Source organism: Megalops cyprinoides, chromosome 1, assembly GCF_013368585.1.
Source record: "Megalops cyprinoides isolate fMegCyp1 chromosome 1, fMegCyp1.pri, whole genome shotgun sequence".
NCBI lineage: Eukaryota > Metazoa > Chordata > Actinopteri > Elopiformes > Megalopidae > Megalops > Megalops cyprinoides.
The window spans coordinates 50,683,350-50,708,826 of record NC_050583.1 but is presented as its reverse complement, the minus strand read 5'-3'; the positions used below and the strand labels follow the sequence as shown (position 1 = coordinate 50,708,826).

Below are 25,477 nucleotides of genomic sequence, written 5' to 3'. Positions count from 1 at the left end.
ATGGCACTGCAAGAGGCAGTAAATTCTAATTAAAGACAATAATCAATAAATGAATAATAATCAATTTTATGCTGCAGAGGTGTCAGACGTGTAACAGTAGGTCTTGGTTCCTCTCCAAAGAAGGAAGACTGTTGCCTCTAGCATCCATCGGGTCTGCAGAGTTTGATTTTCCGTTACTCTGAATTTTTTTTATAACATTTCAGAATCAACTCCTAATAAACCATTGAGAACAAAATTGCTTATACTAAAACCCTTATTAATGAATGGTGTCTACATGAAAAATGTGAACACCGTGAGGCGATTAAATTGTGGTGACTGCTGTTTTATACCTGTAAACATACAGTCACAAAGGAGGTGTTCCAGAAAAAGAGGAGAAAAGTATTTATTTTACAGCATTCTAAAAAGTATGGTTTGCAATATGTAAATTGAATCAAAACCTCACTGTACAAGCAAAAGTATGAATATGTATAACTTAGAAGTTACATATTTACTACTCTTGGTCTTCATTTTCAGACAAAAACAGTAAGTTCAGCAATATTTTATGTTATAGACCACTTCACAATCTGTTTTGTCATGTAGTAAAATGGTGACAAAGATTAACAGTGATATATGTATGAACCTAAAGCTCATTTTCCTGAAATGGCAAGGGATCTACTACTAAGAGATCTAAGCTGCAGAAAAGATGTGTAACAGATGATGGGGCATGGCTCAATGTTGTAGCAAAACAGGGACTAATATTAGAGAATCCAGAGTAAAAGTTTGGTATTACAAGTAATAAATAAATGCTGTTGCACACCACTGACACTCCATAAGATGACTTTGTGTTAGAAATGTAAGGAATGTCATGAAGCAATTTTACATATTTATGTGGTTGTGGCCAGTGGTGTGACCTTGATGGCAAACAGCACCAAAATATTTGGTGGCATGGTTACCTATACACCAAAATGTATCACCACAATTGTACTTATTAGGAGACAGATCCCAAATATGAGGAGTCTGAATTTGGTTTACTGACAATGGGCCCATGGGCACTGGCTGGACTAAAATACTGGAAAGGTCCTAAAGAACCTTTATTTAAAGGATGGTTATGTTTTATCATGGATGAGATCATGTTTGAAAAAATTGACATTTGAAGTGTATGGGATAATTCTTCATCAAGAGAAAGACAAAAAAGGTGTTATATTCTGTGAATGTGTACTATTAACTCACTTCTTATCATACATCTTATATTATTACAGAGCTTGTCATTGTCATGTGTATTATGAAGTCACTTCCTTTTTTATTGTTTACATGTGTTTATTCACACTGTGTTTGTGTTAATGTTGTGTGAATTTGTGTATCTGTGCATTCACCAAAAATGAAATAAAACATTAATAACTAAAAATTCAGTTTGGATGAAAGCACTTCTTATCTTGAACTAATTCTGATATGATGTTGGTATGTCAGACCTATTTTATGAATCCAAAGTTGATGCATGAAAAATTTCATGGACGAATGAAATTCCAGATGTAATTTTATTGGATGACATCAGACACATTACATAGGTCTATGGGATACATCACCTCACCAGATCTTAGGGAGACTGGTAACACAGTATGGATACCTCACTGGATTTTCTGTTGAATTCTAACCAGCACCACTGTGCACTTTAAATGTAGATGGCCGCTCTTTGCAGACTGCAACTACCATGTCGATTGGCAAAGCAAAGCTTGATGCCCTGCCGAGTTTGAGCAATTTTACTATGATCATTATTCCTTTTTAATAATTAATTGTTAATTATATAAATAACAATGAATTATTGTCCCGGCTTACAATATGATAAGCATATTAGAATGAGACTCGTACAACAGACTCCCTGGGTGCCTTCAAGAGAAAGCTGAAAACTCATCTTTTCAAGCTGTATCTCTAGTCTACCTATCTCTCCATCTATCCTATCTATCCCTATCTTCTATTCAAAAAAGGCACTCTATACTAGTTTAGTGCTTAACTCAGTAACTTACTGACCTCTTGTAATACTTCTTGATAACTACTCTTAGCATAGTGCTGCACTTATTTGGAAGTTTCTCTGGGTAAGAGCGTCTACTAAATGACGTAACGTAATGTAATGTAATGTATTAGCAGTGCTAACAGTCACATTATACGTTTAAATATGACTATTAGCATTATTAGCGCATTAGACTGACCATTATGATTGTTCATATTATTAGCATATTACCATGACTGCCAGAACATTCCTGCATACATATGATCACTATAAGCATGTTACCATTCCTTCCCTTTCCTGTTTACAGTCCCACTTTAATTAAACATGTGTGTTTCTTAAAGCCTAAGCGACATGATGACTGGATTAAATATTTTGGGAAGATATTTCAATCAAACATGGCTACCTTGGCCATTCATTTTGCCCTTTTTGCAGTCAGTGTATTGTGCGGTCTGCAAGTGAAATTATATGGAGAAGAGGCATCTCATCGCTGTCTCTTGATTTACACTTGAGTGGACACAGTCAGCTGGTACCTCCTCAAATGCCTTGGCTCACTGCCTGTGAACCGATGGTTCTGCATCACAGAGTCTGCACCAATCAGAAGCACTCGGGGTGTAATATGTACAGCAACTAAGCTGCAGAGAGTAATCCGTTTGGTAATACCAGGGCCAAACTCTGATTGGCGCATGTGCACTTCCCAGTGTAGGACTTCTAAAACTGACCATGTTTCTGTTTTAGGTTTGCACTGACCTCTGTTGTAGATCTTCGTGTACCACTATTTTCGGTTACATTAATTTCCTTAGGTCTTAATTGAGATCGAGTTAGTATGTGATATAAAGATGTATATGACTGTAGCTATTGTGATATCTTTCTGTTTATTGGTTTGTATTGTGTTAATCCCTTTGAGAGAAAAACAAAATGAGGTATATTGTAAAACATCATTTTTACTTCAATTTATGATTTAGTGTGTCCTGGATGAGTGGAATATTGCACAGTAGCTATACACTGAAATAATACAGACCAATCAGATTTGGATCTGCTCCATTCATATCTGGGATTGGCTCATTCATATCACGTCTGCTCCCCTGCCCAAGCATAGCTCATCTTCCCTAAGTGCTGTGTTACTGTCAGGTGTGTTGTATTGTACTTGTGTATGGAAGCATGCACTCACTAGTTATCACAGCACTGTGTACGGGGCTGAAACATGTTTGAATGTGATCAGTTGTGTACTTTATGTACCATCTTTCAAAAAACTTTATTAGATGTGCTTTGTCCTCTTCCTTTGTAAGTCACTCTGGAGAATTTGCTAAATAAAAAACTGTCAAATCTAAATGTAGGTACATTATATTAATGATGGTGAAAACATACTGTACCTTAGCATTTGGGAACACCAGCTGTAGAAAACAAACTGAAGAGATCATGTAACATGTAATTCTTTACCACAAAGCCGACTCTGACACACACCGTAGATTACTAACATAATCTGTTGCCGGGAAGGTCCCTAGTTTCCTTTTGTTCATGGGCTATTTTTACATGTCATTGTGCCTTGTTTTATTTTTATTTGTGATATTATTTATGTCTGAAAGTGTAGATACAGACAAAAATATAAAAATAATGTAATATATGAGGTAAATGTCATTTAAATATATATATATATTTGGCAAAGGTTTACATTTAAAACTATGTAGCTATGTATTCACTTTGGAGTATGTGTTCTGGTTTATAGTTGTATTGGTTCTTAACGCTACGTTTCCTACAATATCAGAAATGTCACAATGTCGCAAATCTGCTAGAAAGTGAGTACAACGGTCAAACAAGTATATACAGTAATTACGACATGATGCACAAACTAAACAAGCAAAATTATGCTTCACCAAATATAGTTCCAATGCAAACCATGCACTCCTAGCCCCATGTGACCTTAAATGAATAGCATCACGGACATATATAACATCTATATTTTGGGCAACATGCTGCACTTGTATTATCAGCTTGTTATTGTCTTACGATGCACTAAAGATAATGCGATTAAAGGTTTATTGAGAGGAAAAGCCTCTTATGCGTGTGTGTTAACAGAAACCTTGCAGTGGAAAGATTCTCATTTCACAAAGGACCTCTCTCCAGAAGGAAGTTCGTTGGGAGAGCGGCTCTAAAGAGACAGCACCGAGGAGACACGGGACGACAAACAACATGGCCAAGGTTCTGCTCTTCTTGGCGTCACTGGTGGTGTTCAGCAATGTTTTTACGGTCCACTCCGCCTTCCCACCGTCGCTGATTGTGGACATGGCGCAGATTCTTCTGAATAACTATTGCTACCCGGACAAGCTGGCCGGCATGGAGGAGGCCATAGCACAGGCCAGCAGCAACACGGAAATCCTCAACATTCCCGACCCCAACACGCTGGCCACCGTGCTGACGGCCGGTGTGCAGAGCACCATCAACGACCCCCGGCTGGCCATCTCCTACGAGCCCAACTACGTGCCGGTGACCGCGCCTGCCCTCCCCCCGCTCCCGCCGGAGCAGCTGATCGACATCGTCAAACACTCGATCAAGCTGGAGGTCCTGGAGGGCAACATCGGCTACCTGCGGATTGACCACATCATCGGCGAGGAGATGGCGGACAAGATCGGCGCGCTCCTCCTGGAGAACGTCTGGAACAAGGTGCTGCCAACGTCAGCGCTCATCTTTGACCTCCGGCACACAGCCACAGGCGAGGTGTCTGGCATCCCCTACATCGTGTCCTACTTCACAGAGGCCCAGCCGCTCATCCACATTGACACCATCTATGACCGCCCGTCTGACACCACCACTGAGCTCTGGTCCCTGAGCAACCTCCTCGGGCAGCGCTACGGCGCCGGTAAGGACCTGATCATCCTCACCAGCAAGCACACCACCGGCGTGGCCGAGGATGTGGCCTATGCCCTGAAGAGTCTCAACAGGGCCACCATCGTCGGGGAGAAGACCGCTGGGGGGTCGGTGAAAATCTCCAAGATGAAGGTCGGGGAGACCGACTTCTACGTCACAGTCCCAGTGGCCAGGTCGACCAACCCCATCACAGGGAAGAGCTGGGAGGTCACCGGGGTGTCCCCGAGTGTCGCCGTGGATGCTGCAGATGCCCTGGACGCTGCAGTGAAAATCATCAAGTTCCGATCCCAGATCCCCACCCTGGTGCAGGCCGCAGCCGGCCTGGTGGCCGACAACTACGCCTTTGCGCCGGTTGCGGCGGATGTGGCAGCCAAGCTGAAGGGACTGGTGGAGAAGGGCCACTACGGTATGGTCAGCACCGAGGAGGAGCTGAAGGCTAAGCTCTCTGCAGACCTCGCCGAGCTGTCTGGAGACAAAAACCTTAAGGCTGCGGGCAAAACTCCACCACAGATCCCTATGGAGGTAAAATTAGCAGGACTCTCTGACTTATTATTGCTATTTTGTTTTGCATTTATATTATTATAAAAATACTGATTTTTTGGAGGGCAGAAATATTTTAAATATACTTGTTGAAAATCACCACAAAGTTAGTCATCCCTTATCAACAGATTTAAAATATTTTAAAAATCATAAAATATAAAATCACAACTATAAGGTTTATCTTAAATATACTACAAATTATTGCCACATTTCCATAAATAGAAAATTATGCACATGTTGTAGAATCAATCATACAGAATGTGTTTCACAGTATACTACAATATTTGCATAAAATTACGTGGAATTCCATTAATGGAAAAAAGTAATAGCTGTTGCCACACACAGCCACTGTTTCCTGTCATTTTAAATGGAATTTATTTCATCCTCTTTTTTTTTCTTTCAGAATCCAACCCCTGAGATGTTTGTCGAGCTGATCAAGCTGTCCTTCCACACGGACGTGTTCGAGAACAACATTGGGTACCTTCGCTTTGACATGTTCGGGGAGTTTGAGGAGGTTGCTGCCATCGCCCAGATCATCGTGGAGCACGTCTGGAGCAAAGTGGTGAACACAGACGGTTTGATCGTGGATCTCAGGTAAGCTTCTCCCTCGACTCTCACACCTGTGTGACTCAGTTGCACTTTCATGTTGCCAAAAACTGTTGTTTTGTAAAGGTATCTGTAGTTCAGGAAACATCTCAGGGTGATTACAAAGTCAGGTGTTTATTTTTTCCCAAGCTTACATAACTGCACAAACCTCTTAACAGGTATAACGTGGGAGGGCCCACCACCGCTATTGCCGGCTTCTGTTCCTATTTCTTTGATGCGGATAAACACATCCTGTTGGACAAACTGTACAACAGACCCTCTGCCACCACAACTGAACTGTGGACCCTGTCTGACCTGACTGGTAATCAGTTCTTTATTAGTATTTTTTGTACACCCATTATTGCCTGCCTGACTAATCAGTTGCTCTCGCTGCTTAGTGAACAAATAAGTTTGGCCAAAAATGGATTTTGCTTTTTTGGTTCCCAAACATATCCCTACAATATATGCACAGATACTCTTAATTTTGTGTTTTAAGTTGGCATTGTAGAACAGCATTAGCATTAGCATTAGCATATGCAAATTATTCAATTCGCACGGCTGTTGTCGTCTTTACGCAGTGACACCATGGCTGATCGTGTACAGTGTTCTGAACAAATTGTGTTTTGTCTGCCTCGACTTCAGAAAATACGTTGGAATCATTCAGACTCAGGTATTTTTACGTCATTACCTGACGTTGCCTGCTTGTACCTTTTTCTCAAGGTCAGCGATATGGCGTCAAAAAGAGCCTGGTCATTTTAACTAGCGGTGTGACCGCCGGCGCCGCAGAGGAGTTCGTCTACATCATGAAGAAGCTCGGCCGGGCCATGATCATCGGCGAGACGACTAGTGGGGGCAGCCACCCGGCAGAGAAGTTCCGCCTGGGCGAAACCGACGTGTTCGTCAGCATTCCCACCATCCACTCGGACACCACGCAGGGACCCGCGTGGGAAGGAGCGGGCATAAGCCCCCACATCCCCGTGGCCGCGGACGACGCCCTGGAAACGGCCAAAGGGATCCTCAACAAGCACTTAACTGGCCAGAAGTGAAATTTACTGCGCTAGTCAGGGTGGGGGGCTGCCGACGGGGTTTTGAGTGGAATCTCTCAGGTGGTTGAGAGTAGGGCAGCGTGTCTTGTGCAAGTCTGCGTGGCCGGCCTCACCCCCTTCTCAGCCTTTCTTTAGAAGATACTTTAGCGTCCTGACCCAGCGCATGTAAACTAATTCTGCCTGCGTCAGTGTTTATTTTTACTAAAATGTTTTCATAACTTTCTATCTGAGTGTGACGACAGTAGAAAAAAAATAATGAGAAATGTAGCACAAAGTACGTTTGTGTGGGATCTGGCAGTTCTTGCAGTAGATATGGAAGGTGAATTAGATGTACACAAAAATAACGAAACGCATAAAGAATGTGTTTCGTGCTTTTGGTCGTATCTGTGTTGGCTTTTTATGTAATTCTGTAGCCTAGAGACTAATAGATATCTGACCATGTTTATTTTGTTGTTAATAAGAAACAGCTGGAATGTGTCTTAATTTGGCTTTGAAGAAAGATATAGACAGGAATTGATTCCACGGGTGATGATGAGTGAAACTGTTTGGTATCATATTAATTAATCTTAAATTGTTCAGCCTCTTTTTTTCAAATTGATTTAATGGCGTTCGTGCTTTTCCACTTAATACGTTGTCATCATGTCATTGAAAAATTACTTATCGGGACCGTTCCAACGTTTTGTCCTGCCTTGCTGACGAGCATATTTGAATGTCAATATTTGTGTCTGTATTTCCGGTGAACGGGAGGAGGGATATGTTCAGGGTTACTTCCAAAGTCCAGCGGTTTGAGTTGTATCAATTCCAAATGTGGTAAAAACACAATAAAGCTAACGTGCACAATATGCAGGGTGCTCCGGTGTTTATCCACTATACACGCTGACGTTAGCAACCATGAATGTGTGAGTGGCAGGATAGAGAGGCCTGTGTCAAATAAGACAAGCAGAACACAACTTTTTATGAATTTATTGTGTATAACAGTGATATTATAGTTATGCCATAAAGCAAGCCAAAATGTTTCTTGTCACCCCCAGCCCCGAGTGTACTTTTGTTCCAAGTCTTAAAATTCAAGGGTTGTAGTTCCTTTTCCAGCCAAGAGATGGCACAGTATATTTGGCTTACGAACGCAAGCCACATCCTTTCCAGTACTTTCTTGAGTTGTATCCATACAAATAGAGCTCACGGGAAATAGAAGACAGTAAATGTTCCCAGAGCAGTCCTGTTTTTATCCTGTGGGGATTAAACTTAATCCAGTTAACAGCTAATAATAGGACATACACGTATCTAAACTGGGACCACACCAAGAGTCAGGTCATGCTAAAGGATTTACACCATCACTGCTAATCACCAACTATGGATTTGAACCTTAAAATGAAATGTTGCCATCTCAGAGTCCAAAGTATTGGCACGAGTGCCCATTTTCAATAATTATTGCCACAGAAAATATAAACAGTTCTTAGCTGCAAGTAATATTTAGCAAGCATGTGATGTACTTTTTGGCCCTTTCACAGTTACAGAAATAAGCATATCCATATATTTATGATATAGATAAAGAACTGAAAATACAGTAACCCATGCCTAAATTCATTATTTGCAGTTCCAAACCCAGACTCAGGAGAATTTTCAGACAATCCCTAAGCAATTAACCAAACCTTGACAAAATGGTCCAATCCACAACTATAAAAATCACACTTACCACTTCCTTTCTGTGTCAGCTGTTCACAGCCTCCCTCCTCCACCCCATCCCTCTCTTTTCCTTGTTTATGATAGCCACATAGGGGGTCAACAACCTTGGCCCGTGGCCAGGTGCAATCCCTTTAACAGACTCCAAGCCAAGTAAAAGTAACAGTTCTTCTATTCCAATATTGGTCACGAACCTTTATGCTTCGATTGTATGGAAATCCATTTCTGCTGAATCAAAGTTACGGATGAAGCACATTCTGCTTCTTTTTTAATCTGGCCATAGTATTCCCCCAAAAGGCCAAAATACATAAAATTGATGTATACCCTTCATAGCATGAGTTATGAACAACCATAATTACCGAATAACATGGAGAGAGATCATTTATATAAATCACAGAAGGAGACTGTGCTATGTTCCAACTACTCTGGAGACTATGGGTTAACTGAAAAGACATGTAGGAGAGGTAGTGGCAATCTCAGAAAATTGCATTACATTACTGTCATTTAGCAACTTACATAGGTTACAATTTTACATGTTATCCATTTATACAGTTGGATACTCACTGAGGCAATTCTGCATTAAGTATGTGGCCAAAGGGTACAACAGCAGTGCCCCAGTTATACTGTTGTACCAGCAGCCTTTTGCATATGAGCTACACTGCTGCCCTAGAAACATAGCATAGTGGTACATGTACATGCCACGCATTGAGCTTGTCCTCTCTTTCCCTTCACATCTGTCACAGGCTACTTCCTGTGGCGTGACAACATCCAAATGATCGGGTCAGAGGTCATGAGAAACACTTGGTTCACCTAGGGCTGTGAACCAAATCATGTACTTGGGATCTCAGTAGTACATGCTTTCAATCATGTATCTGAGTATATAAAGCTCAGTGTGGGGGTCCGCAGTATGCAAAAATAGTTTGATGTGGAGCACTTGTGAGCTCACTATACCATAACCTTACCTCTTTTACATAGATGAAGTTATAAAATCCAATAATGTATTTAAAGTGGCTATTGTATCGATATTCCAAGTAACAGTTCTTACTTATGTTGAGAAAACAATATACTCGCTGACCACTAAAACTTGCACATAAATTCCCCCATCACTGCCTTCCTCTTAGTGTGGTTTTGAAGAAGTGGATTCATATGGGACTTGTGGGAATGAGAACTATGGATAAGAAGTTTTGGGACAGTACTTAATATGGCCAGCTATGAACTTCAGTACTTTAATGGGTACTAGCTGGTATACAAGTGTGGGATTTATGACATAGGCCTGTTCAGAGACCATAGATGGAGGTAGCAGAGTTGGAGAGGGGGGTGTTTGCAACAGAACCCCTGCTAGTGATCTGGATGGTATGGTGCTCTGAGTTCAAGTGTTATGATTCACTGGCTCATTATGAACATTCTTGAAGGAACATGGTCCAAAATATAGAAACATCTGTAGATAGCACAGGAACACAGCCCCAGAACCTCCCGTTACCAAATGGGTCCTTCTAGATGGAGGACGGAAGTAGCACAGGAGCTGAATATCATAATTAACATGTCACAATAGATTGACTATGGTCCCAGTGCTGCTCATATTGCTGTGCTAGCTATAGATGTTGTGTTTTTGACCACGCTTCTTCAAGAATGTTCATGAGGAGAGAACATATCAGAGCCCTTGAGGCTTCAACAATGGCAGAGACAGAACTTTAAAGCTGAAGCATGAGCAAGCTGATTATCCGGAAATCATGCTGAATATCTGTGGTGATCTTGCCTGGCATATCTCCAGGGTGCCACAGTGCACCTCTTACTGTACCGCATGGGATCACTGTTAGAAATTTCCAGTGCCTCTGGTTCCTTTGGAGATGATGAACAAGAGGGGACTGCCTTCTGACGGTAGGCCTTGTTTCCTCCACCAAGCATTGCAGTCTGGTTCAGTTAGGGTCTATCTCATCAGTTGTCTCTGTCAGAAGAGCACTCACTCACTTTCCCCCCTTTCCCTTTTGACCTCAGCAAGCACACTCTGTTACTCCTCCTTGAGAATCTTCTTAGACTGAACCTTGTCTGCATTTAGACTGATAACAGAGGCTGCAAGTAGCACTGGAACATGTAAGTTTATGGGCAGATGTTATTATCATCAGAGTTGCAGCAAAACATTCCTCCTGGCCCAGGTCCTTTCAGATTCCTTTTTCAAAGAAAGTTGGTATCTTTTCCAATTTGACAATTTTTTTACATTATTACATTATTGCCATTTAGCAGATGGTTGTATCCAGTGCGACTTACATCTGTTACAGTTTGTTTACAATGGTATCCATTTATACAGCTGGATATTTACTGAGGATTAAGTACCTTGCCCATGGGTACAGCAGCACTGCCCCAGTGAATCAAACTGGCAACCTTTTGGTTCTGCTCCTTAACCACTGTGCTACACTGCCACCCTGATTTTGGTAATGTTGTGGAAATAAGTGACTCAATGTTGCCAGTTCACGTCCCCATTATTTATTTTCCACTGAGTTCTCTGGTATGAATCACGATTCAAAGACACCTGTAACGTGTAAAATAGGGAAATTTGTTCTTCAAGGCCCACAAGATATTTCATATTACCAGATATTTAAGTTCATAAGCAACTCTAAATGCAGGAGCAGAGCTCAAATATGGTAACATCCCAAATATAAATATAAACCACAAGAGTATTTTGACTATAACAACAGAAACTTAGTAATATCCAAGATTAAACATTCTTTGGCCTCCATGCAATGGCAGTCAACCTCTTGCTTAGATTTCATTAAGTCATTCAATCCTAAATAGCACTGCAATGAGTGTTTGGAAAGGGAGAGTACTAGTACGTGTGATTTTCTACCTTGACTACTTGCATTTTATGGATAATTTGAGTACACACCCGTGTATAAAGGGTGATTTTAAAATCTACTCTCAAAATATACCCACATATTTTACATGGTGCTCAAATATGCTTAACATATGTATGTACATGTCTTTACCTTGTGCAATTACATAAATGGTTGAGATTTTGTTAGATATAGACTGGGTTTAAGTGAAGGAATGACTTTTACGTAATAGTAAACCATGTCAAGCAATGCACTGTGCAAACGTGTTTCTTTTAAAGTAAAACACTATTGATGGGAGTTGTTGATTAATCAGTGGAATGCAGGACAGAGTTCTCACACTTCTAAGATGCCGTTTCATATCAGTATTGCAGGATGCCCTCCTTCATTTTACGGCCCCGAGGAAAAACACAGCGATAGACACAAAATTGTGGCGGTACAAGCCTGGGTGGCTGGAAATTCGCGGAAACAGTTGAAGGATGTGCGCCCTATGACAACATCTAATCCCCTTATGGCAATGATTCAGTATTTCTGCGGCTTCTTGCTCTGCACCTCTGCACTTTTGTAAGCCTCTCGGGAGAAGGGTGTAAAACCAGATAGCCTCTGTCGTGTAAATGTATTAAATTTACCGAAAATACAGTATAACGTGCCGCCCGCTTCTTCACCAAACTGAAGGAACGAGACAATGTTCCTCGCTGCAGGTGTGGAGTTCAAGATCCCCTTTTATCGATTTTTAAAGTGGGAGTGACTGCAGCGAGGTCTGGGTTAAGCGATCACTTGTATTGTGCAATGGACATTAGAGCGCTTCAGTCCTTTCCCATGGCTGTAGTCTTGGTCCTCAGGTCCAGGCAGTCTACCGCTGCACGGCTTTGTTTTTACGACATAGCGTTCTGACAACTTGTTTGCTCTTAAAACGTAATTCACCAAATAAATATCGGTCTTTCACTAATTACGAAGATTTAGATCCGTATTTCAGATAAACATGGACTCTTTCTTTGCTTACAGGTTTGTTTGATCGGAAGGGATTCATGATGTAGCCTAAACACCTTGCAAGATGAAAGAGAAAAGCGTGAACAATGGATAACGAGGGTATGGGAGGGGGTATTTGGAAATTATGACTTAAATTCTTGTTTTTGTTTATTTGGTTATCAAAATTATGAATATAGAATAGTCTGAATTCCCAGAGAAACTATATGTTGTTTGAAAAGTATACATCAAAGAGTATAGGTTTCTCAGAATTTAGACAATACACTACTCTTGTGAATAAGGTGCCTGATGCTATTGCTTGTTTGTAACCACACTGATACTGTGGAGTCTTGCGCAATAATAGAGGGTATGTTTTGGCCAAAAGAGGTATCTTTCGAAAAACACGTGAAAAGTCCAAGAATTCGCCGTCCACCATTTATATTTGCGCACAAGAAGCTGAAAACAAGGTGGCGCAAGAGAATCTGACCCTTTTTTTCAAAGCAGAAATATGAAACCAGATCATTTCGCCAAGTCGTCGTGAACCCCAGGCATTTGTTCTCATTTCATTGCTCGCCAACTCTGCACAACATCCCTCTATTTTTTTTTAACAATTAATTCTCAGAAATCTGTTTTGGAGATTACAACGCAATCACCTCTCTAGCTGTACGTTGTTCTGACTGTATATGTTGTTTTTTTGCTTTAATCTGAACAAGGAGATTGATCTTGTTCTAAAAAAGTTGTTCTCATCGTCCCCTTACAACTACAAGCAGACAAAACAAACTCATTTCAACAGCATCGTCAGTAAGAACTTCTCTAAACCGAACTCGTGGAATTTTGGGGGAAAACCGTCGTAGGTTGAAAATTTTTGGACAGCTGCATATTTTTAACTCTTTTTTTCGGAAAGGGGAAGTTGTTTCCTGTACCACAAGCATTATTAAAGCATACTTGCTTCCATCTCTGCAAGAAAGACGGTCTGAGTAATGCTTAGGAACAGAGCCTCTTAGCGGATGCAAAGAAAGCGTCACCGACAACAACCGTGACCATCCTTTGTGACTGACGCCTCCCGGACCCCTCTGCCGGGAGAAAACACTTTCCACGAATTTTGAGAGAATGTGAAACGCCGCTGACCTTCTCTGCAAGTTTTTAGGGGATCTAGCTCGCGAGCAAACTATTTGGAAAAAAAAGATGGCGAGTGCTTTGATTAACGTGTCTCTTGCCCTGGTTTTGCTTGGATTTTTGATGTGCACGTTCCCCTCTGTCAAGGCAGAGCCGGGGGAACAAGAAGAAGAACAGGAACGGTCTTGTCAAGGTGCATTCGACTTGTACTTTGTCCTCGACAAGTAAGTGACTGTCAAATTGATGAGATATTATTCATCTTGCATTGCATCCAACCAAATAACAAGTAAAGTTGACCAGAGACGCGATCCGGGCGTAACGACTATCCACGTTTTTCTTTTGTTCACAGGTCAGACCAGTAAAACTCACTCATAGTCTGTACAGCCCTGTTTTGTTATAAAAATATGAGCTTCGCATGTGAGAGCTAAGGATAACAAAAAGTGAGATGGTTCTGATTGTCTTAACAATGTTTAAGTTGCATTACCTTAAGTTGTTACTGGACTTGTGAAGTAGCCTACACGCTAATATCACCCCTCAGATAGCAAAGCATAAATTTCTGTCACGGTTGAATGTTTTGGATTATGGGAGGAATCTAGTGTTTTGTTGGAGGCATTCTGCTAGAAAGCAAAGAAAAACAGCACATCCCCCACAGAGTGGAGACAGGATGCGTTCACAGGGCTACACTGGACTCCAGCTGTTACAGCTGTCTGACTCCCAAGCAGGAAAGCGCTGCCGCGATTTCACGCAGAAGAAGCGGTCTAGGCCGTTCTCGCCCATCAGAGTGCGAGCTTGTCCTTTTCACACAGATGCTTTAAGTTTCTAATGGGTGACGTCTTTTGTTCATCAACCGCAAGACGGTTCGCTTGCAGTTTCCCCCCATTACAGGAGCTCATACAGTGTATTCATTGTAAGGGCACTTTTCACATTCGAGATCGAAGATAAACATGGGCAGACAGCCTAGAGGTAACGATGGCAAGACGTTTAATCTTACAGGACTCGGTAAGAAAACTACAAAAGTAATACGTGTATATATGTGGTAATAGGGAATGGGGCGGAGCGCCGAGAATAAATCCAGCTGACCAAGCGCTTTAAAAGATCGCGACTTTGCTCCTTTGCGGTCGCTTTTTTTCTCCTTTGAGACTAATGGGAATACATGTTACCACGTTCTAGAAGGAATCATTTCCTTTCTCACACTCCAGTATCTTCGTGGAAGCAAAATTTATTCTTATCCTTTTTACTCCCACAGAAGTAGGGCATTGCAAACCTGCCCACAGTCTGGTAAACTTCTGAGTAATTGACTTGAACATCTAACTGGATAATACGTTTTGAGCGGGATGTGACGATTCCCACGGGCAATTCTAAACTCTGAAAAAACATGATATCCACGATAAACTAAATAGGCATCATTGGCTGAAATGAGCCTTTCTTGCAGATAATCTTGCGAATAGTCTCCCTAAGGAAATTACATTACATTACATTATTGACATTTCGCAGACGCTCTTATACAGAGCGACTTACATCGGTTACAAATTGTGTCATCCGCGACTTGCATGGCAAAGTATGTCACACCTTCATACAAAAAGATTCCTGAAGTTGAAAAAAAAAACAAATGGGGGGGGGGGGGGGGGGGGGGGTTCCAGGGGGGGTCCAGGGTTCTTGTGACATGATTCAGAGGATGATGATAGTCTTTGTCTTCCATTGTTTGAGGTTCCTGCTCCAGCTTCAGACAAGCAGAAGAGGCTGGCCCAAGTTCAAAGCCCCTTGTTGTTTAATGAGATTAGATCACTGAAACAACGTTTGGCTTGAAGTGGGGATCCAAAGAAAATGACTTCTTTTAAAGTAGATTGCTGGAGATGTGATGCATGAGAAGCTAAAATAAGCATTATTTCTTTAAACAGTGTACACATTAGAGGTCTGTTACTGCCTTTGAATATTGCTATATTGCTTTCTTTGGCCTCAGAATAGCAAAAGAAAGCAATATAATTTATTGTTGACATTTATTAAATCTATGAAACATTTCAGTAAGGATACAATTAGGAAATGTCTGAAGCATTTACTGAATGTCTCAGACATTTTTTAATGTCTGGGATGTTTTCTAAATGCAGTTAACAGTTAATAAATAGTCACTAAACGTTTGGGATCGTATATTTAATATTTAGAGCTATTGAGAAATCTCTGATGTCTCTATTTTTAAGCACCTTCTTGTGCTTTTGCAAATACTAATAGCCTGAACTATGGCAGACATCAGAAACAAATAGACACTAATGAAACTGAGCGCCTCCTGACGGCTTTCAGGGTGCAGGTTTGAAAGATGTTTTACGCCCTCAGACCTTAGTGATGAATGTAAACATCAAGCTTGCAGTACATACAGCACACATGAGAGAACAAACACAAGCTTTGACTTACTCTCCCCTAAGGGCACTAGAAGCACTCCTGACGGTTCAGTGTTTGGAAAAGAAGAATGTGCCTTTCATTGATGGGGTGTATACAGAGTTTCAGGCCACTGAAAATTCTGCCAAGTCTCTCCCTCTTCTGTTGCTGTGACACTTGACAGTCTTACTGCAAAGTCATTTTGGGGCGGTGTGCAGAGCTAGTGAGTTTTGTAATACAGATTGACCCAATATGAGTGCAGGCCCAGTCTGATTCTTGTTTTTGTCTTGTATTAGGGCCCTTCACATGTGCAAAAGAGGTAAGGTAGCTACACTGTTCTCAGCTGAAAAGTGTCAGTATATCTTTCTCTCATTTATTTGTTCAAGAAAAGCTCAAATTTTGATGTCTGTATGAATTCAATGTTTTTCAGGTTAGAGTATCGGAGAGTAATCAGTTAAAAAGCGGCTGCCATACAAAACTTGTTTGTCTTTGAAATGGGACTTGAAGAAGATTTTGATTGTAATTGAAAGGGCATTAAGTCAGTGAAATGGAGAACCAAGGAATTTCATCAAGTGTGCAATGTTGATATTTTTTCATACTTTAGTCAAGAATCTTTCCTAACATACTATCCCTCTTGTTAATGGTAGCTACCCATGTCTTGGAGCATGTCCCGTTCTAGCCCAAATATAAAGCTCCCTGGAGAGTTAGCTCATCTGCTGAGTGGTGCAGCTCAGTTTGGAGGATGAAGACTGAGGTGACTGGGTCAAGGAAATCAATACATAGCATTTCACAACAAAAAAGCTTTTGTCTAAAAATAATTACAGTCTGTCCATTCAATTAGACATAAAATTGTAGTGTATTGGAAGTGTATGATTAAGGATGACCAATGGACTGCTGAACACAGACCGATCAGTGTCTGAGAGACCCACTGGCTGACCACTGATGCAGTGTTTAATTTCAGTATGTGGGTTTGGTCTTTCCACAGATCACACTGCTACATAAGATGCATCCACATGTCTCAGCCTTACTCTGTGTTCTCAAAAGCATTTTAACATTCATTGGGGAAGGGAAAGAAGATGGTCCAGCCAGGTCCCAAAAACCTTGTCAGCACAGGGATTTCAGCACCGCTGTTTGCATTTCAGCATTGTCCCCCACCCATGATTCACCAAGCTGTGGCGACATACATGTGGGGTAGCAGGGCACAGTGTTTTGAATGGGTTACAGCACAGGGCTGGATGTTTATTACCGCAAATAAATAATAATAATGAAGCCTGCAAATAAGACTGCTGTTCTCAAGAAGGACCCTTGTCAAGCTATGAGTTTGATTGGCTGTTTTCTTAGGACTTACAGGGCCATGCACCTCGAAATATAAAGTCACATAATGCTGCACCACACCCAGAGGGATTCTTAGACAGGCAGTTGGGCTCGATCAGATGACTAGGCCCATACCTGCTGTTTAACATGTTCAGCCAAACAAAGGGATTGTTTCTTACCTTGTTTGCACTCACCACATAACTACTCAGCGGTGTTTTTTTTTTTTAGTTTTGTTTAGTTTTTACTGAAACCAACTGTGCTATATCATGTAGTTTGGCAGCCCATGATTTCCTCAGCTGTCTGAGCTGGAGATGGTGGATGTAAGTCACAGGCAATCATAAAAAGCTGCAGTGTGTGAAACCCCATAGGTTTACCAGGCCAGAAATCCTAGATGTGGTTTGAAAATGACCTGCCTTGGTCATGGAAGGAAAGGGAAAATGTTATTGGTCCAATTACTTTTTATTTCTCACTTCCAATTCACATTCATCACGGAACTAGTCTATGGTCAAGTAAATGAGGTGATAGGCTGATAATGTTGCATGGAAAACCACAGTGTGTATAATCTATGTGTGAAAAAGGTGCTAAATGTCATGCATGTTATATATACTTTTTGTTAACCTCACCTTCACCTCAATAAATATGCATGATTTGAAATTAGTTTTTGGTGTGTACAAATATTGACATGCATCTTCTCCAAAGTTACTCCATGACTTTCTGTAGATATAGTTCGCATTCTGTTCAACTGAATCCTGTTTGAGCTTAGTGTGTGTGCATGCATGTATATATACACTATTTGTGTGTGTGTGTGTGTGTGTGTGTGTGTGTGTGTGTGTGTGTGTGTGTGTGTGTGTGTGTAGGATGGTTGAATGGGAGTGTGCTGGTGAAGAAACATCCTAGCATGCCATACATGGTAATTTGGTAGAGTCTGTATCCCTCCAGCTTAAGACATATTACACACTCTACGCACTCGTCTCTCTCGGCCAACTCTGCTTCCCGTCATGTGAGATTGCCATGTCTTTCTCTTCCGATGGGCCTTCTAACCCCACAGAGCGTCTTTTGCTACCAGGTTCCACGTCAAGTGCTGAACCTGAAATCCCTGGGTTTTATTCACGAATCCAACATTTTCTGTCTGTCCATCGGGAGCTGTTTGGAGGAGTCATGTGCCTTCCCCATGAAGCTAGCCAGCCACTCAAGAATGTTAATGATTGCAAAATGTTGCCGTATTTTCAAAACCATTATTTAACTTACCGTGGCCTGGGCGTTAAGTCATGGTTCTAAAGACAGCTGAGAGAACCTAAAATACAGCTGCACGCTATAAATAATTTGGACATGCCAAAACCTGCTCCCTATGGAATGTGTGTTTTTTTCTTTCAGAGATGTAGTGTACTGGGTTTTTAACTCAGTACAGCAGTAGAAAGTAGCCTTTGGCACGCTCAGCAGTGCGTTTCTTTCCCCTCGGTACTAAACACTCAAAAGAAAAATCTCTGTTAAATGTTAATCACACCATTTTTTGAAAAACTCCTGATCTTAAGGGAATCAGATGTTTTGCTTTACATGAGGGGAGGGGGTAGGCAATGGGGGGGGTGCATGACTATCAGTTCATAAAAGCATGCGTCAGAGACATTCTGACATTTGTTCTTTATGGAGTCAAGGAGGCAGAGGGGGCCTCAAGCAAAAGTAGGTTAGTGGTTTCAGTGCAAATCCCAGCCCATACTGGCTTAAATTGGAGTAACATTATTGGTTGCAGGCTGGGGAGGTGCTTGCCAGCCTGGGTTTGGAACAGGATCCAGGGCTGCATGGGGTTGGGCATATTTTTCCTCCACATTTGGCCGTGTGAGCGTGTTCCACTCTTTCAATTGTGCTGAGACGAACAGACAGCCGTGCCTCACATGGTAAAGACTCCTCTGGTACTTTGGAAAATGTTGCATCCCACTCCGCTGGTGTGATCTGGCTCGGGAGTGAATAGCCAGTTGTGAGGAAAGCTAACAGAAGCAAGTTTGCTCCTTCTTCAGGTCTGCTGTGAACATTCAGCTAAAGGATAGCTCCATCGATTTTGGGGTTCACGAAATGCCAGACTATCATAACTAATGAAGGCATGCTTCAAGTTTACTGTTGTTTGTGCCTGTCATGGTACTCTCTTTTCACAATCAGGAGACCAGCTTCATTCATTCTGTTCATGAATTTATCTTACCCAAGGTTGCCTACCCTAGGATTCAGTTTACACACATCCTTAACTCTGATCCACAATTAAATGCAATACGTTACATTCATTTAGCAGATGCTCTTATCCAGAGTGACTTCCAGCACAATAGAACATAAGTGTATCCATTCAAGTTGAATGAGCCTCAGTGTCAGACCAGGCTAACAACACTCTCAGACCAGTGAGTGTAAGCATAACACTATTTAAGCCCTACCACAAGTTTACTTGTGCAGCCTGACTAGATATAAGTTGTACAACCTGTGCAGTCTGACTAAATTGAGGTCTCACTTATTCTTTGCAGACACATTTCATATTCAGTTCACTTATCATTAGTCGATTTTAAAAGCTATATTTGTATTTCTAAAATTATTTGCATTCATCTGGATTGAATTTGGCGACTAGTGCTTGTGAAACCCAAACCTAATTGTCTAACCATCCAACACATCATACTGGAGAAAGACTCTCATTCATAAGGCAGCTGTATGGGTTGACAGTTATAAAAGGCTTCACTTGAATCCCATTAGTTTTACCTCCATACGTAACCCCAGCATTATAAATGGGTTACTAACAATAAGAAATTTATGTCACTCTGGATTAAAGGCAAGTTTGAAATTAATCAGATGGATGCTCTGTTGCAATGGGGTAAACAATTGAAAAGACTTGGCATAATTCAGAAGGATCTTTTTTGTCTTGTTTTATTAACATATGATAGTGTTGCTGATTAAATCTTTCCTTTGAGAGATGATGGGAGAGAGAATGTTGCTGGTGAAGAGATAAAGCTTTGAAATTATTTGATCCTCATGTTCAAAACAGATTCATCTCCCATTTACTGTAATCTTATAATCTTAACTTTATCTTGACTGGTATTCATACAAGAGGTCCACACTGCTTATCACCTTAATCTGTGCGGTCCCACGGAAATTAGTTCTACTGTCTTATCTATTGTTGCATTAAACCAAAATAAGATTCATAGTTTCATCCATATATACTTTACATCTGTGCACATATATTCAGAGTGGTTATGATGTGAACCTTTCCACTTCATCCACTCTGCTCTTTTTGAATGAACATGAGAAAGTTAAGAAATGCAGAGTTAGCTTTTAAATGACTTAAAATTCATGTTGTTCAGTGTGCATGTGCTTTGCCAGCACTGGTATTCAGAGGTTTGGCTGTTTGTCCGAAAGCAAGTTTCTCGTTGTCATTTTCTGATGTGACATAATCCCGTGTGTTGTCACTGCTGAAATAAATCAGATTAACATGTGTTAAGCACTGTTCAAAGCTATTCTTTTTTCTCCAGGGAGAGAAAACCTTAAGATGGAAATTTCTACTTAAACACAGGCTAGAGTATCAAAATTAGATCAAACAAAGAACACCACCAAAATAAAAAATCCCCTAACACTGTTTATATTACTTTCATGGCGTATTAAACCAAAAGAGTGCCCACATCCTCCTCTTTGGCTGTTTGGACAGGTGAGGAAAATGCAAGGCTGCAATCCCACGGGCTGACAGCCCCTCGTCAGAACCTCCCTTTCCCAAGACCGCCGAAATCCATTGTGATGCAAAAGCTCTCAGGAGTTCAAAACTGAGGCCCCAGTCCTCAGGTTGACCTCTGTTAGAAACCCAGAAAAAAAGAAAGCACAATTCTCTTCCAATGGGGCTGTACATCAAAGCGCACCTCCCAGGGCCCACTTGGTCTGGAGAGAGGCGAACTTCACAGCGAAGCTTTTCGGGGCGGCCCCGTGTCCCTCCCGCGGCCGATCACCGCATTCCGACCCTGTGTGTTCACACCGCTCCAGAACAGCTTTTCAGCACATTCACCGTCCGTCCTCGCAAATAAAACGCTGGCTGCCTCCACAAGTGTAATTTGGGTTTTTTGCATCAAGTTTCAAAGTCTCTGTGGCGGGGGCTGGCGCTGTGTAGGAGTGTGCTTTTTTCTTTTTGAAAAGCAAGTCTCTCTCCCCTGTCTCTCTTTCTCTCTCTCTCTCTCTCTCTCTCTCTGTCTCTCCTCTCTCTTTCTCTGTCCCCCCCCTCTCTCTCTCTCTCTGTGATACAAAGAAAACTGTAAACTGAATAATAGGTATCTTCATTTTTGGTAGTGTAAACACTCCCCAGATCCTTGAGATTCCATCAGTTGGAACGGTCAAAGCGCTGGTTGCCGATCTCTTGATTAGACTCACCCGTGAGTCATGAGTGGGGTCATGGTGGGTCACAAGATGCTGGATAAGAACCACAAATTGGATTATTATGAATCATACGTAATAAAACCATATTAAATGCTTGGAATCAAAGACGGTTGTGGCGGGAACATAGGCATCAAAATGAATGAATCTGCCACTGGTGTCATGCTGAGCCTTTTGAAAGAAACTGAGTTTCTTCTCAGTGGCGGGTCATAATACATTTATTTGCTGCTTAAGTGGCTTGTGGGATTGCAGAGGCTGGGAATGCTTCTCCTGAAGGATCTTAGACCAGTGCAGACATCAGTGTAAATACCAGTGTAAATATACTGGTGGATGTTGTAACTGCTCTCCAGTATAAATGTTTTACTTCGGTGCAGGATAGCTTTCATCGCCGCACTATATTTTTGTCTCCTTCCGCCCTCCTACAGTCTCTCAGGTTCGGGGCAGGAAATGACATCATTCCCCTTTGGCCTGCCCCCTCTCCTCCTGAGTCAATCACAGGTCTCTTTACCCTGAAAGGAAGTGGAGCGGCTCCCTTCCTCTGGCTCTTCATGCATTCCCTCCCGGGGGATGGGGGGGTTAAATCAGGACAGGGGAGGTCGTTAAGCTCTCGGCCACTCTCCCCCTGCCCTCTTCCCTGGGGACGACAGGGACCCTCCCTGTCCCTCGGAAGTCTCAGTAGTCACAGTTTATTTGTTGGGGTGTTGGGTACTGTGTGTGTGTGGGGGGGTGTTGACCGGTTAATTCGTTCACTGCCATTTTTAAACGCTCAAACTGCCTGCTCCAGGAAATAAAAAGCAACAGGGTGTCAGGCCTCGCCGGCTGCAGGCAGGCAGATATGTCTTACACAAAAAGCCATTAGCCTACATCCAAAGCTCTCGCGGGCCTGTAATTAATTAGCGGGGGCCGTGTTTATTTTAAAGGCTGTTCCAAGACACACAGAATACAAGAAATGGATATTGTAGCACATAATGATGGGAACACTGGATTACAAACGGCTAGGAAAAACAGTGCAGCGATGCTTTTGTTTTGATATATTTCTCGCTAAACCTGTATCAGATAATCTCCCATGTAGAAAATGTAATTGAATTAAGGTTAAAGTGCTCCCTCCAAATGAAATTTAAGATTTTTTTGTACTTTTTCCTTTACAGGTCTGGAAGTGTCAAAAACCATTGGATAGAGATCTACTCTTTTGTTGAACATCTGGCTGAGAAGTTTATTAGGTAAGATAACTTTGTAGTTAGACTTAATCATAACAATTTTCAGATTACTGACGTGGAAATAAGAAACTTGCTCAAATATTATTGTTCAGTTAGCATTACTCATAGAAAATATTACTCTTTCCCTAGCATAATCAAGTCTTTTGATGGTGCTGTATGCCTGGTCATTCTCTCTTACTGTTGTGTGTTGTGCTGAGATGGGAGAGTGAGGTTTCAAGAACCCCAATAGAGGTGATGCTGTCAGTGGCTCATTGATCTGAACCAATCATCATGCCTTTCTGCAGGAAGTGTAATCTTTTGATTGGTTCCTACTGGTCAGAGATTGACAGCACAATGTAGCTCCACCCAGCATGGGTTTCATGAAGCCAGCATTTTTCAACAGTATGCAGACAATGGGAAAGTCCTCCCGCATTACAAAATTTTCACCCCCAGCTGGATCAAATCACCCAATAGGGTGAGATCATTATCTAGGGCCAAGCCATGGCTATGTTTTGGACAGGAGGTCAACAGAATCGTGCTGCTCAGATGATGCCAGAAGCCAGACAACATGAACAGCTCTCTAAATCCCACACTTTGCCATGTCGTATTAATGCATTAATTTGCTTTAGGCTCCACTTTGTTTTTTTCTTTTTGATTATTAAAGCATTTTAAGCATTTAGCTAGTACTGTGTCCTCAAACAGACTTTGCTCTCAGCTGAGAACTACTGTCTCATTGTGGAACTGTGCACATCCTGTCCCCATACTGTCGCTATACTTACTGTATGCACTTTTGTACGTCGCTTAGGATAAAAGTGTCTGCTAAATAAATTAAATGTAAATGTATATGTGCACTTGCCTCAGATTGGTTGTCTTTCCACTGTTTCTTAGCTCAGTGCTTTGCCAATAAGTTACTTGCAGCTGTTAGGTTACACTCTCTGGCCATGACAGCCTTGTATGTTGATCTGAATGAAAATGTCCACAAAATTTATAAGTAATAATAATCAAAACTCAGGCTGTGATGCACAGCAATAGGGTAGAAATATCCCCCAGGACAAGTTTCCATATGAAAGTTGGAGGACCTGTTTTCTCTGTGGAGCTGATTTTTAAATTTTCCAGTATTAATTAATAAAACAAACAATATGGAGGTGTTATGAGAGCCAACAAATAAATTCAGTGTAGTACCACACCTGTTTGGAGACAATAGGAGACCATTACTAAGTACTGTTGTTTTTGTCTTGCAGTCCAATGTTGAGAATGTCCTTCATTGTGTTTTCGTCTCGAGGTAACACAATAATGAAACTGACGGAGAACAGGTAAAGTAGTATTTGGTCCTGTGCTGGCATTTCCTGAGTGGCTAGCATAGATGGATCAGTCATCCATTTTGGATATCAGTGAATTCTGTATTCAAATACAGTTGACTTAGTCAACAAAAGTTTTTATGCGTCCTGTTGGTGTTGTAAACTGAGAGAGCAAATTTGTTGATATTGATTTTTCTGTTGTCTTCAAGGGATGAAATAAGAAAAGGACTCAGTGTTTTGAGACGGGAGATACCAGGGGGAGATACCTTCATGCATCTGGGGTTGGAAAAGGTGAAGATTGTTGAGTCTCTGTTGCATTTCATTCTAAGTGTTAATACTCTTGCTCTTTAGTGATCTGTTGTACTGATATTTTTCCACACATGTCATTCCAGGCAAATGAGCAAATATATAGAGAAAATTTTGGTAAGTGTCACTTTGGTAATGTTCTTCAGTAGCATGAACTGCTGTTGGTTTCTAGGGGAAGAACATTTATTATTTGATATCGCTCTGGTATCTGCTTTAAAGGGACAGCCAGTGTCATCATTGCATTGACCGATGGAGAGCTGAACGAACATCAGCTCATAGCAGCACAACAAGAGGTCTGTATAAAAGCTGCCATCATCCAATGCTCCAATGCTGTGTTTGAATAAATGTTGTTTAATCCTGGATAAAAGCATTTTAATACAATGCATCTTATGAATGTATCTCACAGTGTTAATGTAAAATTGTCATGATCATGTAATATATGTCCTTATCAAAAGATTCTAACAGCTTCCATATACCCACATACAGGCAAGGAGAGCTAGATCCTTAGGGGCCATTGTGTACTGCGTGGGAGTGAAAGACTTCAATGAGACACAGGTAAGATCAATCAATCAATCATTCAATCAATCAACCAACTAATTAATCAATTTAGTATGTTTTTGGCACAGTACCATGTACAATCAGATCATATCACTCATATGGCCCATCACAGAAATGATTCCCTGATTGCAACTCCACTTCCCTGGTTTGGCCATCGAGATCAACCCCTGCAAAGGTGCGGGGCGCTAGACATCAATAAGTAATTATCATGATAGCAATTCCATTTGGTGATTAAAACAGTAGACACAAGCCTAGTAGACACAAGAAAGCCTAACGTGTGTGTCTCCTGATTCAGATAACAAATACCTCCTTCCTTTGTTTACAACATAGATCTTGGGATCCACAATCAGGACACAGTGAAAGAGACTGTGTTCTAGAGCGTGAACTATACCCTAAAATATGATGTGTGTTATTAGTATTGAATAAGGAATGGAATATAATACACTTACAT

At 41.4% G+C, this 25,477-nt stretch overlaps 2 protein-coding genes across 2 annotated transcripts in view; both read left to right on the top strand.

Moving 5' to 3' along the window:
* Window positions 1-4,171: 4,171 nt before the first annotated feature.
* On the top strand, window positions 4,172-7,017 carry rbp3 (retinol binding protein 3). Its single transcript, XM_036520643.1, has 4 exons — window positions 4,172-5,368; window positions 5,790-5,980; window positions 6,151-6,293; window positions 6,692-7,017. Exons 1-4 carry the CDS (start codon window positions 4,172-4,174, stop codon window positions 7,015-7,017), a joined length of 1,857 nt encoding a protein of 618 aa, XP_036376536.1.
* Window positions 7,018-13,195: 6,178 nt separating this feature from the next.
* The window catches only part of antxr1c (ANTXR cell adhesion molecule 1c), a 33,318-nt gene continuing 21,036 nt past the window's right edge, over window positions 13,196-25,477 (top strand). The window contains exons 1-7 of the mRNA XM_036542851.1: window positions 13,196-13,828; window positions 22,817-22,888; window positions 24,106-24,177; window positions 24,372-24,453; window positions 24,555-24,585; window positions 24,688-24,761; window positions 24,955-25,023. Coding sequence (XP_036398744.1) covers window positions 13,674-13,828; window positions 22,817-22,888; window positions 24,106-24,177; window positions 24,372-24,453; window positions 24,555-24,585; window positions 24,688-24,761; window positions 24,955-25,023 — 555 coding nt within the window. The 5' untranslated portion in view covers window positions 13,196-13,673. The remainder of the gene's footprint in view (window positions 13,829-22,816; window positions 22,889-24,105; window positions 24,178-24,371; window positions 24,454-24,554; window positions 24,586-24,687; window positions 24,762-24,954; window positions 25,024-25,477) is intronic.